The 15882-nt window shown below is 41.5% G+C and overlaps 1 protein-coding gene across 5 annotated transcripts in view; it reads right to left on the bottom strand.

The window, feature by feature from the left end:
• The window catches only part of mcamb (melanoma cell adhesion molecule b), a 46720-nt gene extending 31521 nt beyond the window's left edge, over positions 1–15199 (bottom strand). For 4 of the 5 annotated variants that reach the window (XM_086036027.1, XM_086036028.1, XM_086036029.1 and 1 more), the window contains exon 1: positions 15030–15197. In XM_086036027.1, coding sequence (XP_085892153.1) covers positions 15030–15186 — 157 coding nt within the window. In that variant the 5' untranslated portion in view covers positions 15187–15197. Of the gene's footprint in view, positions 1–15029 lie in introns of all 5 variants that reach the window. The other variant, XM_086036026.1, reaches the window with a different exon arrangement.
• Between the last annotated feature and the right edge of the window lie 683 nt (positions 15200–15882).

Here is a 15882-nt window from a genome sequence, read left to right as displayed (position 1 = left end):
ATAAAAACCTTAAATGAGATGTGATTAACAAGTAGGACATACTGTAGATGTAGTGTGGTGTTCAGGTGACATTTATTTCCTCGTGTATGGACACAAAGTGATGGACAGAAGCAGATGCAAGCGCACGCATACACAGACACACAGTGAACTTTGCATTCTCATGATTCTTCAGCAAAATTTGAGTCAGCTTGTCGCACCGAACTGACAGAAACTTTTCGTGCCGAGATCTCAAAGACTCCGAAGCCGAATGCTGTCAGTATCCATTCAACATACCGACAGAATAAACCATTTCCTAAAGACAGAGGGGAACGAGGATGCAAAGAATGTAAATAAAGTGGCGACGATGCCAGCGGACCACACACCAGCAGAGAAAGAGAAGGAGGGAAGCGCTTTCGTTCCTCCTCTGGTTTCTGCCGGAGATCAGACTCCATATTGGGTTTCAACAAACCAGCTGCCGTGGAGATCCGCTCGTGCTGATGCCGGCTCGCTTCTCAGCCTGCCAGACTCCAGTCTGTCCGCCGGGAGGTGGGAGGGGCACGGGTGGCACAGTAACAGTTGTGCTACAACACCAGGGCAATTTGTGTTGACCTAACACTGAATTTGAGGGTTCCCTAGTACAATATCTACACACATTCCTCACCACGCATCCAATGTAAGGGACCTCAGTCAACCACCAACGTACTGGGCCTATTAATATGATTCTGATTTTAATTTTAGTAACATTATGATTTAATTAGGTCAACTTTTTATATCCTTATGGAAGGTTACAGATGGTAGTTATGTTTAATTGGTGGTTTGAAGGGGTGCTTTGAGTGGGTCACTGGACCCCAGAAATTTGTAATACCGTGGGACAAGCAGAGCTTGAAGCAGGAGGATATTGTTGTTGCTCACTACCAAACAATCAAAGAAGAAGACATTTTTGCCAGACACGAACCAAAAAAAATTAAGAACAAAACACCGGGAGCTAGATTGAAGAGATCAGGATTAGGATCTGGTTCTTGCTTTTTGGGTCTTTTTCTTTGAAAACAAATCCCTGCTATGTTTTCTGTTGGGGTTTTTTTTCGCTTTATTTGAGCATCATGTTTAAAACAAAATTCACAAGTTTCAAAATAATGTATTACGTTTGACTTTACATTGGAAAACAACCCATCCCTTTTTTATATCACTTCTTCTCATTCGGGTCGAGGGTGAGCTGGAGCCTATCCCAGACGTTTGTGGGTGAGAGGCAGGGCCACCAACCAATGACGGCAGCATTTTTAGCATGCAAGCTTATTCTTGAGATGTGGTATTAACATGTCCTGGTGGCATCAAGACTGAGTTGTCACCTGAGATGTAACTTTGGGGCTTTTGGAGGTCATTGTTATCAGACGTTAGCTGAGAAGATTGTCAGCCCCAGGCGCAGTGAACTGAAACTAAGCCCTGTTGGATAAGCAGCTCTTTGGTTTTCCTCTGAAGTTTTGCCTCTTTAGCATCCTTGCGACCTGGCAGCAAAGACCAACTACCCTTAACTTACAAGTTTCACTATTTTTCGCTGTACTCACACGCACCCCCCACCCTTCCCACACACACACAAATGTAAACATGTTGACTTTTGACATTACGTCCTATTCCCACATCCAGCTCCGCGACTGTCTCATCTTTAAAAAAAAAATCATTGATAAATTAGCCTCAAATCTATGCTGACTTCCATTTGTGAGCATGTGTGTGTTTGTTTGTGTGATTGCATCTCAGTGCGCCACTTCCTCATGCCTGTTCACATGATGGTACAAACGCCCACTGCATCCTCTTTCCCACGTCCCAAACTGCTCAACACAGTCCCCGTATGAGTAGAGGAGGCCAAAGTAAAATAACACGGAGCACTTCTTAGTATGGGAAAGGCCAACAGGGACGATATTTTCGGACAGGGCTGATTGTGGTGGTGTGGTAGAGACGTTCCATGACATGGCTTCACAAGTATGAGAGCGCAAGTTTGAGTGCATTCCTTGCTCCTGGAAAATGATGGCTAAAGATAGACTGGCTTTACTGTGAAATTTTTCAACAACTTTGACGATCAACCGCCGCATACAGTGGAACCACTAAAGTTAAACCCTGTTTCGTGATGCTGAGTTCATTGCCCATAGCAAATAAGTGAAATCATTTCTTTTTTTCTGCCCATTACATACACCGTGTAGACATTTAAAAAAATATATTATTATTATTATTGTGGACTGAGCAGCCAGGACAGCTGTGTGTGTCAGTGTCCCACTTAATAATAATAATACTACATTTTATTTCAAGCACCTTTCAAATTATCCAAGCAAGGACACTGAACAATAAAATAGTGGTTAGTAATGGTAGTTCTTTTGCGTTATACAGTTTTATGCTAGTCATCACATTTGTCATCAGTGGAATCGCAAATGGAATCATCCTTTTTACACCTCTTGCACAAAAAGCAACAACAACAAAATACTCATGCCCCAGTCCATGCCTGGCCAACACGCGGCTCGCCTCACCTCACTTCCGTGTTTGTGTTACGCGGCCAATCGGGTGCCTGTATTCGCAATACAGCCATCCGATTGGCTGCGTGACCCACGTGATAATTTGACACGTCTTAAGAAATGCACTGATGATTGGCTGACTAGCGCACTGTGACAATTAATTACAGCAAGAAACTACCCAAAAGTGACTATATGGTGCAGATATCTGAGACAAGGTGCCTGTAATCTTGGAGGCAAAGCGATATCCATTGAGAAGAGCCAAAACCATGAAGGTTAAGTGCTCCAAACCGCATAGTGTAACTAAACAAGTTGAAGCCACATCAGTTGACTGTGTGGAGTCAGACGCACGACCCGTGCCTGTGGCCCGCTTGGCTGCATTAGGTTAAAAGCATTGTAATGGGCATTAGGAGCATTACGGTATTTCAGGGAAGCAACATCCATTATTAAGCAGAGATGCAAACCCTCCTGGCAAGACTCTCGTCTCCACACGTGTCTCCCCCAGGACCACCTCACTTCCACGTATCAATCGGGAACCTCTCTAACCGACTGCCACATTCACAACAAACAGTCCAAAACAGCACGACGCCTATTTTCGATAGCAGTAGTCCTCATTAGGCTCGTGGGTGAGATGCAGTCTATCCCAGTTGATTTGGCAGCGATGGCTCGCCACACACCGTGCAGCATGGCTGAATGCAACTATAGTCAGTTTCCTGCGAAACATTTGCAGGAAGGGCCACCAACAGAAAGCCAGACACCCAAGGGACCGTTTACCAAACTTAGGGTCAAGACACAAAATGGATTAAGGGTTGCCAGAGTAAATGATTGATTCATGTTTGTGTCCACCTGTCCAAAAATTTGGGCATATTTTTTTATTTTTTTTTAATATTTACCACCGTACTTTGCGTTTAGTCTGCTGATAGTGTAGTGGTACACACGCCTGAGTTGTGTGCGGGCAGCGTGGGATCAATTCCCGCTCAGTGACAGTGTCTATGTGTACCCTGCGACTGGCTGGCGACCAGTTCGGGGTGTAGTCTGCCTTCGCCCATTGACAGCTGGGATAGGCTCCAGCAACTCCCCGCGACCCTATATGGGATAAGCGGTTTGGAAGATGACATGACATGACTTTGCGTTTAACAAGCCACGTTACATTTGTTTGTGACATCATGGATATATCCATTATTACATGCTGTGTAAAATCGGTATGAGAAGGTGGAGAAAATGGCAGTGGTGATAAGACACCTCATGACACTAATGAAATCAGATTTTAAAATAAAGATAAAGATTAGGAAAAAAGTGGACGCCTCCTTCGGTGGATGCTCAATGCCCCCACCCCGTCAGCCCCGCTCTTTTCACGCCTCTGATTGCTGCTACAGTGTTGGGGGATGGGGGGAGGGAATATTAAGAGCCGCTTCTAAATTATGGTTATATTTTTTCTCTGATTTAGCTTTTTTTTTGTATATGCTTGAATAAAATCATCTGTTTAGTCTATAAACTACTGACAACATACATGTAACTCCAAACTGCAATGCAAATATTGTCATTTGGTGTATTGAATGAAAAATGATCCCATTTAAAAGTTGCTGTATTTTTTGTTCCCTTATTTTTCCTACAAAGTCACTGAGAGTATAAAAGTTCACTTGCCTGGCAGCAAGAATCCCAATGAGTGATGATGGGAATGGGATTCTGAATGTCTGTTTCTATATGTGCCATGTGATTGACTAGCAACTAGTCCAGGGTGTTGTCTGCCTTTCGGCTGATGTCAGCTGGGATAGGCTGCAGACTGTTGAATCTGGTCCGTGCTTTTTAACACAGTCACCGCTGCCTCAGCGGTATATTATTGCTTACTACTTCCTGACACAATTGTCTCCAAATCGTGATAACACACAATGGCAGACATGCTCTGGCTTTCTTCTTTGCTCGCCTTCTCAAACTGAACTTGATTTTCATGTGACAAATCAATATCCATCCGCCTGTTTTTTTTTTCATTTTTTATTCCAGCTGCTATAAAAAGTGCCAGGGAAAACGCCTAAGTGCATACTGGATGATGTCAATCACACAGGTGCAAGTCTGGCAATCTGGTCCATCTAAGAACAGTATTGGGTCACGTTTCACTTGCACTGTTATGTCTGGTTGATGCTCTGCAGGCTCATGTCTGTACTTCCTGCAGCTCTGTGAACAGACTTCTTCTTTTACAACTTTTTAGTAGTGTCGCTGCCAAAGCCAATGGCCTATATGAATATAATGGATTGTAAAACTTTAATATAACTCAGCCTTGCCTTTCACAATAGTGTCCCTACCTAAGATGATTAAATTTCACAATTGCTATTACACATCCATCCAGCAGCCAGCTATTTTTTTTTTTTTTTTTTTTATAGCACTTGTCCTTATTTTAAGTAGGATGAGCTGGAATCTATCCCAGCAGTTTTAGACAGAGAGGCAGGGAGCACCCTGAACTGGTCGCCAATCAATAGCAGTGCAAACAACCATTCACACTCACATTCACGCCTAATTTACAGCCTCAGTACTTGTTTGGCATACATGCTAACCACTACACCACTGTGGTGCCTATTATTATTACTGTCGTATTTAAAGGGGGAGACAACCCAAACATATTTTTTTCAAGAATATGATCTATGCAGGTCTATTAGTTGAAACACAGCATTCTGATTAATATTGCGGTTGTGGAATATGAGTTAAGCAGCAAAATCCACCCGTTTTCAGCCAACTCAGGGGGCGGCCATTTTGTTAATTCTGTTTACTGAAATGACAGCACAGGTGCTCAGGGCTCAGATAACGACCAATCGAGGCTCAGCTTCAGAAAACAGGTGAGCTGTGATTGGTCATTACCTGAGCCCTGAGACACTGTGGTGTCATTTTCAGTTGACAGAAGTGACAAAATGGCCGCCCCCGGAGATGGCTAAAAACGAGTGGATTAACTCTTATTCCACAAACGCAATATTAATCAGAATGATGTGTATAGATTAGTGGAGGTGCATAATACATATTCTTTTAAAGAAAGATTTGGGTTGATGTCAACTTTAAGGCTTCTTCACTGGGATCATCAGGCTGTCAGTTTAATTTAGGAGCATGATACACATCTTGCACAAGGAGACGAATAAAAAAAAAAAATATTCTTAAACACTTATTCAGAAAGTCTGCCATATTGTTTCGGAGCTGGCATTTTAGTCCTGGGTGTGTTTTATATGACACATTTTACTACAATAGCACATGTCCCTCAACCACTCCTATGTATTGTATGTACACCCCAACACATTTCCTTGGGAATGTCCACTACGTTTGTTACTTCACACCCCATGTAGCGTCCAGGAATGTTCATCATTTGTGTAAGCCAAGTGTTCGTGTAGCACTGGCGTCAGTGTGAATGACAAGCAGGAACAACTGGCTCCCCTTGGGGCTACTGAGTCACCTTTGACCCACGCTGGGAACAAAAAGCACATTGATATATTTCTAAACGGATAACCTGATCTGCAGCTTGACATGAAAATGTTAAAAGAACCAATATACTGTAAGTTGGAAAATCCTATTTGTATTAGTATGTTCTTCTCTTTTCAAATAAATGGATAGAAAAGTGTGTGGGTGTATGGATGGATACATTGATGAGTTGGACAAATCTGCAGAGGTTAGGTCATTTGTTGGTGATGTTTTTCCTTCCAGTTTATCCCCACCTCTTGGTTACGATTGTACAGTAAACAGCCAATCAGAATTAGCCCTACTGTCCGACTCCTGATTGGTTAAAAATTGTGGCACGATTATCAAACTTGTCTTGCGAGCGTGAATCAGCAAATTGTACGCGGAACGAAGACGCAAGCGTAAAAAACATTTTGTGCATGCGTGTGGACTGTTTTGTATACGCAAAACACAATTTTGAACGCACTAAACATGCTTTTGTATGTGGTATTTCACATTACATACACGCAAAACATATTTTTGGGCGTGGTATTTGACATTACACTTACGTAATTGTGGCATGAATCCAACGCCACACTAGGGGATCTCTAGTTGATGTATTTTATAAATGTGACCAGGTACCAGAGAGAAAGAAGTGTGAGTAAGTACGGTAGTTTATCAGGAAGCTAGCATATTGCATGCAATGTACAGTATGTACTGTACGTGCAGTACGTATCACTCAAGATTTTACAACAAAGGCAAAGCGCATAGCAGTTTCCGCGTAAACAAAGTTAATTAGTCAACATCTTTGTTGTTATTAGAAGAAACAGCAGTAAAGATCTTCTGACTCTTTCAAGAAGTGAGTCACAATCGTCTGATCCACTGCTTCTTTTTTTAGCTCATTTATGTAACTATAAAGTGTCTTCAGGGCAAAGTTGCCAGCCTCATCTCTTCTTGCCCATTTGAACGTATCGCAGCACTAACAACCTCATAGTTCAACTATTCTGATTGCTCACATCTGAATTCTCTTTGGCTAAGTGCAAACCCTCATCCATGTAGTGCTTGTGCTTGGGGTCCCAGTCGACATAAACCCCCATATTGGTTGCCAATCCCTAGACACATACAGACAAACTAGCATTCACACTTAAATTCACACCAATGGATAATTTAGAGCAGGGGTAGGGAACTCCGGTTTATCGAGAGCCATATTCTGCCTGTTTTGAATCTTTCCCTACTACAACACACCTGATTCAAATAATCAGGTGTGTTGTACTAGGGCAGGGTATGGCTCTTGAGGAACCGGACTTCCCTATCCCTGATTTAGAGTCTTCAAATTGGTCGAATCTTTATCATTTTCATTAGTATGATTAATGTAGTGTAAGTCATTAGACTTGATGATGATGATGATGATGAGATTGTGTTTTACTAATCAGCCCATTCCAGAAAAGATTCAGTGCCAACCACGTTAAACAAGCAATCGACTCTTTGAATGCAAAGACGTCAGAAGACATCCTGCCTTCCCCCCCCGTCTCAAAAGTTGCGGTCATTTGCCCCCCTAAGAATCTGCAGATACCACAGAACCCTTCATCCTGTTTGTGTTTTGAACTGCTTTTGACAGACAGGCTGTGAAAATGAATGTCATTGCCAGTGAACTTGTAAAAAGAAGTCAAAACAACAAAGAACAAGAGCAGAATGTCCGTCCACTGACTTAATACTTATCTTAATACGGTGCAGCTTTTTCGATTCATTTTTAGTATTGTGTTTACATTTATTTGGAAACAAAACATGCATTTATCTGCAGTGGCTTAACTGCAGGAAGGAGATTAAGCGCTAGATAGAAATGTTTTTGTTTTTTTTGTGCTAATGTACATGACGGACACTAACAGAGCTCGTCTGTTTTATAACAATGTCTGACAAACATTGTTGCATTATTTTAGTGTTGGTAACCTGACCCGTTACATTTGTGCAGATGCGAGCACTAACACAGCATTCGAATTGTCCTTGCTGGTCCACTGTATGTATGTAGGTGCTCTTGGGTTGCCATAGCACAGTGATTCTCAAAGTACAGTATGATCACTGAATTGACTGTAACATGGTGCAATCAATCATTATTAGATTGAATCTCTTAGCATACAGCCTGTTTAAACTTTTTTTAATCAAGTACAGAACATCTTTCGCTTTTCATGCACAGTACATTTGAACTTTTTATGTAAAAAAAGGAAACTCTTTTCATAACTTCAGACGTCCCTTTAATATCATGTATTCCCCAGACGACCCAAGTAAGACTGAAAAAGCTTTACACTGGAATGGTCCTATCTTTATGCCGTGTTGGAAAAATTTGAATTTGGAGCCAAATTTATCTCATGGATTAAATTGTTACATAGAAATCCTAATGCCCGGCTTATTACTAACCAGACAGTCTCAGATACGTTTCATTTGTACAGGGGGACCAGACAGGGGTGCAGTCTTAGCCCCTTATTGTTTGCACTAGTGCTGGAACCATTGGCAGAGATAATTAGAACAAATGGTGAGATTCAAGGTTTTGACACTGAATACACGTCAATCAAAATATCGCTGTATGCGGATGATATTTTGCTGTACTTTACGAGGCCAGCGACTTCCATACCTGCTTTATTAGAGACAATGCAATTATTTGGTTCTTTCTCTGGATATCGGATAAACTGGTATAAATGTGAGATAATGCCTGTGCGCTGCAGTGACCCAGAGGTGCTTGAACATATTCCCTTTAAACTGGCTGGGGAGAAATTTACATACTTGGGGTTGGAGATTACTTTAAGTTTAATTCTTTATTTGGAGATAATTTAATGGCTATGTTGGACAGTTTAGACATAAACTAGATTTCTGGAAAACACCCCCATTACTTTGTTCTTTCTCGCGATACAAATATTTGAAACATAATGTTACTGTTCAAACACATCTTACATTACAACCTTGGTTTTTGTTCTAAATCAGGGATGGGCCGCCACACTCCGAGTGGCCCTTTTCAAATGGTTTACTTTTTTACAAACCAACAACGCTGATGGACATTTAGTTTCCACAAAAAAACAAGGGGAAATGTGAAAAAAAATCCCAGAAAAAACTGGAAAAATCCAAAATATGGAAAAATAGTTTTTAAAAAAAAGACAAGAAAACAAATCCGCAAATGTGTGAACCTGTGGGTGTTGAACTGCAAATATGCAGGGGTCAAATGTAGATTTAACTTGTAATATCACCAATCACCACTAGGTGGCATACATGTCTTAGTTGAGCTAACACTGGGTCTTATACTGCCCATCTTTTTTTGTGGATTTGGAATGATATGCAGGATAAACATAGTACCTGAATAATATTAAATTTTGAATGAGAAAATGAGTTCTTGCTCCTAATGTTGGTTTCTTGTTCAGCAGTTTGGTGCCGTCCTTCAATGTTTTGTTTTTTGTTTTTAATGCAAGAGAGCTCTTAGCACTCGGAAATAAATAGACAATATGTGTTTATTTTGTTATTTGCATAAAACCCTTTGTTGTTAGTTTAGGGTCGTGGATCTTTTATACATGCATTGAAAAATGTATTATCAAAAATGAAATATATTAAGAGCATGTATTATACACGTACAGTACACACATATTTTGTCCATATCTAAATTGGCATTTCTGTCATACATCTGGTTCGAAAAAAATCTGATTTCCACAAAAATGTAGATGGATGATCCATGAGTCAAGGAAGAACCAATCACATTTTGGTTGAGGATCGGGATAAAGGTGCGAATACAAGAATTTGTCTTTACTGTTTGAGTCAATTTGGCATCATTGAATCCCAGTGTTGACCGTGAGAAGTATCTGATCTAGTGAACATAGCTTCACTTCTGTTAAGAGTTCCGCCCTTGGCGGAGGTTTGCGTTCGACTGAGTGACATTCATATTTGGTCATTGAAATATAATACTTCCCTATGTTTTTTTTTTTGCTTGGTAGTATACCATACATTAAGTTCAATGACAGTCTTTGTCTTGTACAATGTTGCTAAGAAAAAGTATGACTATAGGGTGAGTTCATGATCGAATAAGGCTAAAAGTGGATGAGTGTATGTTCCCAGCATATTGCAGTCACCAGGTGTGTGCAGCTGTTGCTTAAGCATGAAGATTTAAGTGGTACCAGCCAAGCCCGACAGAGGCCCAGCAACCTTTAATCTGCTTCATAAAGATGGAATTAAGTTTTTATCACAAAGGGAGCAATTGATCCCAATGCAATCCATGCAAATCACAGCCGGTGGTTTAGAATAATGTACCTTTCCAACCATTGATTTGCGAATTTCAAGTTCAGTGGTGTGATGAGATGAGTGAGCAAACTTTTTTTTTTTTTTAAGTACGAACCATCTCACAGCCAATTTTATTTTGACCCGTGAGATTAAGTTATTAATGAATTCCTTTCTTTACATTCTATTTGATTATGACATATAGACAGAGCTGACAAAGTTCCTAGTTTTCTCATTATTTAACACCTAGTACTTTCATACTTTTAAGATTTCAGACATTTTGCAACCCCACCACAATCCTTCCGTTTAAACAACCTAGCCTGTTTGCAGTCTATCATAAGAAGTATTGAAATTTTTGTAGACTTAATTGTTTGGTGGGACAAAACACTCTTGCAACTTCCTTCCTCCCACTGTAAAACAAGTGTTTCCGTAAATATGTCATTCAACGGGACTTGAATTGTTTAAAAGCTCGAAGTGGTGCGTGCTTATACAATAATAGAGGGACGGGGGTGAGTGATGATAAGAGCACAAAGTCCTGGAAGCAGCTGTGTCCACCAATCAGCCTCCAGTGCTGCTCAGTATTGACCCCGGTAATGGTGATAATGGACAGAATTCACATCAATAGAAGGATCAGACTGTAAAAGAAAACCTTTGGCTTGCAGGTGAACCACTACAAGACTTCATAGCACAAAGGGGAGCAAATACTGGATCGTTATGTTTAGAAACAAATCTTTTAAACAAATGGGAGTCATGTTGGTATTTGTCTTGTATTTACTGGATTAACTTTTTCAAAGCACAGTCATTTTTTCCTGTTTTGCAAAGTTATTAGGTAGACCTTGAAGGGGCAAAGTTAAAGGGGGAGTCCAAATCCACCCGTTTTTAGCCATCTCTGGGGGTGGCCATTTTGTTAATTCTGTCGACTGAAAATGACATTACAAATGCTCAGTGCTCAGATAACGACCGATCATGGCTCAGCTTCAGAAAACAGGTCAGCTATGATTGGTCACTACCTGAACCCTGAGCAGTTGTGATGTCATTTTCAGTGACAAAATGGCCGCCCCCAGAGATGACTAATTACAGGTGGATTAACTCTTATTCCACATACGCAATATTAATCAGAATGTCGTGTTTCAACTAGTGGGCCTGCATAGAACATAGTCTTGAAAAAAATACAAGCAACATACAAGCAAAATACGATACTTTTGTATGGAGGTTATGATAGTGCTCCCAAAAAGAATGCGATAGTAAATCACATCTTCCTCAATCAAGTGTTTTTCATGCACCATGCCTGAAGTACACTCCTCCGCAGTTGTGCGAACCCCCAAAAGCTGGTTCTACTGTTTTGCACTTATCCCCAAAGAGCAGCCCTTGTACTGGACCAAAGTATTGGGACTGCTGGCAATCACACCTACAAGGAACTAAACATGTAAAAAGTTATAACTTGTTGACAAATCCAAATGTTTTTGATGGGGTTCAGGTCAGGGCTCTATGAATGTGTCTTCCACACCATGGACTTTACTTTCTGGGCTGGGACACAGTCATGCTGGAACAGAAAAAAGGGCCTCCCCCAAAACTCCACGCCTATACTTGATCTAAAATGTCACACTAACCTAAACGACTAAAAGCAAAGGCAATGTCCCAAAACTTTTGTCCACTTGGACATATCTGAATACTCGGTGAGCTATACTTACATCAGAAGTTATTGTGTATCATGTTCCACTATTCTGAGAATGTCTGCCCTTTAAAGGTGAGACCGATGCGGTCCAAGGCCCACATGAGTTACAGTGTTGGACTGAGTAAGCTGTTGCATGAGATCACGTCAACACGGCTCAAAGCTCGCGCTGAATAAAGGCGCATACTGTTTAGCACTCAGCTCCACTAGACAAGAATCTGCTCAAGGGATGCTTGAAAGTGTACAGTAATAGGCCCAATTACTCAATCACATGTGGTGTGACTGAAAAGGCTCTGACTTTATCCTGTGATTAAAATGCCTAAAATTAATAAATTATATTATATTTAGCAGCTGCCATGAATGGTATTAATCCACAATTCATTTTTGGGAGTCAGGAAAATAGAAAGAAAGAGCAACAGTCCACTATGATAGAACGGAATTGAAAACTATGTATACAGTGGAAAGGTATTTTTAAGAGCAGATGGTCAAATGTGTGGAGGTGCTCTAGTCACTAACTGTGTGGAGAATGTAGCCAATCAGAACCCAGAAGAAAGGCCTTTATGGAAAAGGTAACAAGGGCAAATGAAGGGTATGGACAATCCAAAGAGTGTAGTTTAATACAGTAGTTCGAGTGGAGTTACTTCATGCTTGAATAAAAAATGATGAATATAACAAATATATATACGTGTAGGAGGGGTTGAACCGATTGGTTGATAAATCAGCAAGTCACCTTTACTACTCCATCCGACGTTTAAAGCTTGACATCGACTAATTGATATTCACCCGTGGCCATACTATAATGCTCTGTGGAGCAGCAAAATGTCCGGTCTTTATACAGCCACATGGGTTCGAGAGTACAAAAATAATATGAGTGTAGTTGGGAAAAGCTTTGCTAGCTTCGACTATTCTGCTCACAGCGTGACCACGGGATTGGTGGTGAGGAACGAGGACAACGTTCTTCATTGCTAAAATGTTGTGCCCAATAATGGACAACATTTGTGTGCTAGAGAGGGTTATTCATGTCATACAACCAACTTTATGACAGAATCGCAACCTATAATTAGCTAACAGTGAGCAACATTTTTAATCATTTGTTATTATTTGTTTCTATGCCAGTCCATTGAAACGGCTTGACGTGAAAACCAGTCCATGGTGCAAAAAGGTTGAGGACTGCTATACTGTGCTAAAAATATTGGTGACATCATTGATCAATCAGCTTCAACTCGACTTTTATCACATTGTAGTAGACAACAACAAAAAATGCAGTTTTCAAAAAAAGAAAAGTCTGCTTCGAGAGTGTTTGTGTATCCCTGAAGGAAATACCGTCAAATTGAGCCAAAGTGTCCTTTATGTTTGAAAACATGAACTAAAATCCTCCACACGGCACTTTTTCCCAAAAAGGCTCGCAAGTGAAGGTGCCCCACTTGACTGTATGCAAATGTTCTGGAAGAATCTGGATTTAAGGACTTCCACCGCTCTACTGTGCGGATCATCAGCCAGATCTGTCGAGCCTCCATTTTGCACAGTGCGGCAGAACAAGGCCATTTATTGTCGCCTTGAGCAGCAGACAGTGGGGCCCTTTCCATGAGCCAAGTCCAATTCGGTTGCTCTTTGGCCCCGCTTGATTGGCCCATGTCACAGGAAGTGAATATGTCCTGGGTCACTGCTCCACTTCAGCACCCCAGCTGTCTTTCCTCTGATGTCATGGTGGGGACAAAAGATGAGCGACTAACGTCGATATGCATGGACCCACACAGTGGCTCATTCCGCGTGCCAAAAGGCCCGAATTGACTCCAAGCAACAGTTTCATGTTTCCACGCAAACAAACAACCAAGTGTCATGACTTATCTTTTGGCAAACATATATTCTCAGTCTAAAAAAACGTATAAATGTAAGTTCTTCTTTGTCTCCGATGTGTCTTGCCAAACACACCATCAATGCTCCCCCTAGACTTTCTTTTCCACAAAACCCACACCACCTTCAGAGCAGACTTGGCATCTGTAAAGCTGAAATTTCCTGTGCAGTTCAAAGTGAAATGGCATGGGATAGGAATGAAGCCCTCCAGTTAATTAAAAAAAAAAAGTTGCAATTAATTTACCCCCGAAAAGGTTTAGGATCGCTTATAGATGCCACAAGACGGTGGCAAAGCACTACTTTTCTATATGGCCTACTGTATAAATGAAGAATCTCACTTAAACATAGTTCCTTGGCCTGACATGACTCAATGTCAGCATAGGGGTGAGTGAGGCAGGCAAGGTCCAGGAAATGACTACTAGGTGCTAGAGGGGTGAGGTGGGGGGCTAGCTTTTAAGAGCCCGTGAACAATGGTCAGGCTGACCCTAAACGGAAGATGAACAAACACAATGTGCATGGAGGAGGTAGGGAAAGGTGGCCGAAGACAAAGAGGCATTAGAAGGGCGGGAGGGAGGTCCGAGACTGAAAGAGAGGAAAGGTTCGGCATGGGCGGAGGCCACATGCGCATCCACGGCATGTGACACACAAACGAGTAAATCAAAAGCAGAAGCGAAGCTGCACAGTAGTTGTTAATACCGTATTTCAAAACACACTTCTCTAAAAATAAACAAACCACCTTTTGCAGCAGATGTGCACAGGAAAGCTTCTTTACTTTTCCTCAGGTCATGTAAATAATGAATTAAAACATGCACCCCAACGTACGCTGAGAACTTCTTCCACTAATAATATGTGACCGGAAGATACTGCTTGGGTCAGACTGGAGCTGACAGAAAGCAGAGAACTTCTGTGCAGGGCTAAAAATACATACAGTCAGCTTATGTGACCGACTTCATAGTGAGTGATACATCCTCTTATAGTTTACCTGCTCAATCATAATGTCTCAGTGATATTTTTCATTTAAAAAAAAGCAGCAATAACATTCACTGTCTTAATGCATTACTTAAAGTCATTCTGTCTGCAAAAAACACTAATAAGTTAAAACGATTTCACTTAACAACTCTAAGATTGTTATACATGCATAAACACAGATATAACAGCACTCATTCTCGATTTTTCACAGCAAATTAATCCAAGCAAGAGGATGAGTCACGTGTAGTTTACACAGAACCTGCTAAGAAGTTTCTCTGCAAGCAAACAGCTTTTTTTATGTCCATAAATCCCTAGTATTGCCACACTGTTTTTGAACAGAGAGATGGCAACAAAAACAAAAAACTTTCCCTAGCTCTGCGATGGGCAGCGGATGCACTCACCCGTGAAGCCGTGAAGGAGGAGCACAAGTCCGGCGAGCAGAGAAGCAGAGTGCCGTGCGTCCATGCTTGTTGATCGGTACTGTGGAGGTCCGTCTGATGTGCATGTGAAAGTGCGTGTGAGAGAGCCAGCAGGAGGAGGAGGAGGAGGCTGTAGCATGGAGTGGTCCTGAAGACGCACACACATTGAGGGAGGGAGGATGCACCCATGCCGGGGGTGGGGGGATGACTGGTGGTCGCGAGTAGCAAAAAAAAAAAAGAAGAAGAAAGAAACACAATCACATTTGTGTTGTTGTTTTTCGCATTGCTGAGGAACTTCGAGAAAATTGATTGATTCGGTGTTGTCTGTCATGACATGACAGTTATGAAACTTAAAGACAGGGGTCCTCGGTTCAGCCACATGCCACCTCGAAGTTAGAACTGCGCTCTCCGGGCATCGCAAAGACGTTCGCCAGACATTCGCCAACAGTTTTAAAGCTCGCAAATCGTTTTTTCTTGGCTCAAGAAAAAAATTGCCACTGTTTGCAACCTTTGAAGAACCCTGACGAAAAACCCAGATTCGCTTTGTGTACAAACAGTCGTGACTTGGGATACAGGCCTTTCGGCGGAATAGGCAAATACTAACGGTGCCATGGACTCAAGGGGGCGCTAAAAATCACCTTCAATATAATTATATTCAAACAAATGGTGGGGCGGCCAGCTCGGAAATACATTGGCCGTTCAAGAAAACCAGACATTTTCCACAAATTCCCAATTGTCACCATACCCCTGGTTTAACGCTAAACTAACAAATTAAAACAAAATTAAGTGACAGCCTTATTTGTTGTGGAGAAAAGGAAACATGAGTAAATCTGAG

The sequence above is a fragment of the Filicampus tigris genome, chromosome 7 (genome assembly GCF_054856515.1).
Source record: "Filicampus tigris isolate MCC_2025a chromosome 7, RoL_Ftig_1.0, whole genome shotgun sequence".
Taxonomy (NCBI): domain Eukaryota; kingdom Metazoa; phylum Chordata; class Actinopteri; order Syngnathiformes; family Syngnathidae; genus Filicampus; species Filicampus tigris.
Note: the sequence above shows the minus strand (reverse complement) of the source record. Positions and strands in the feature narration are given on the sequence as shown.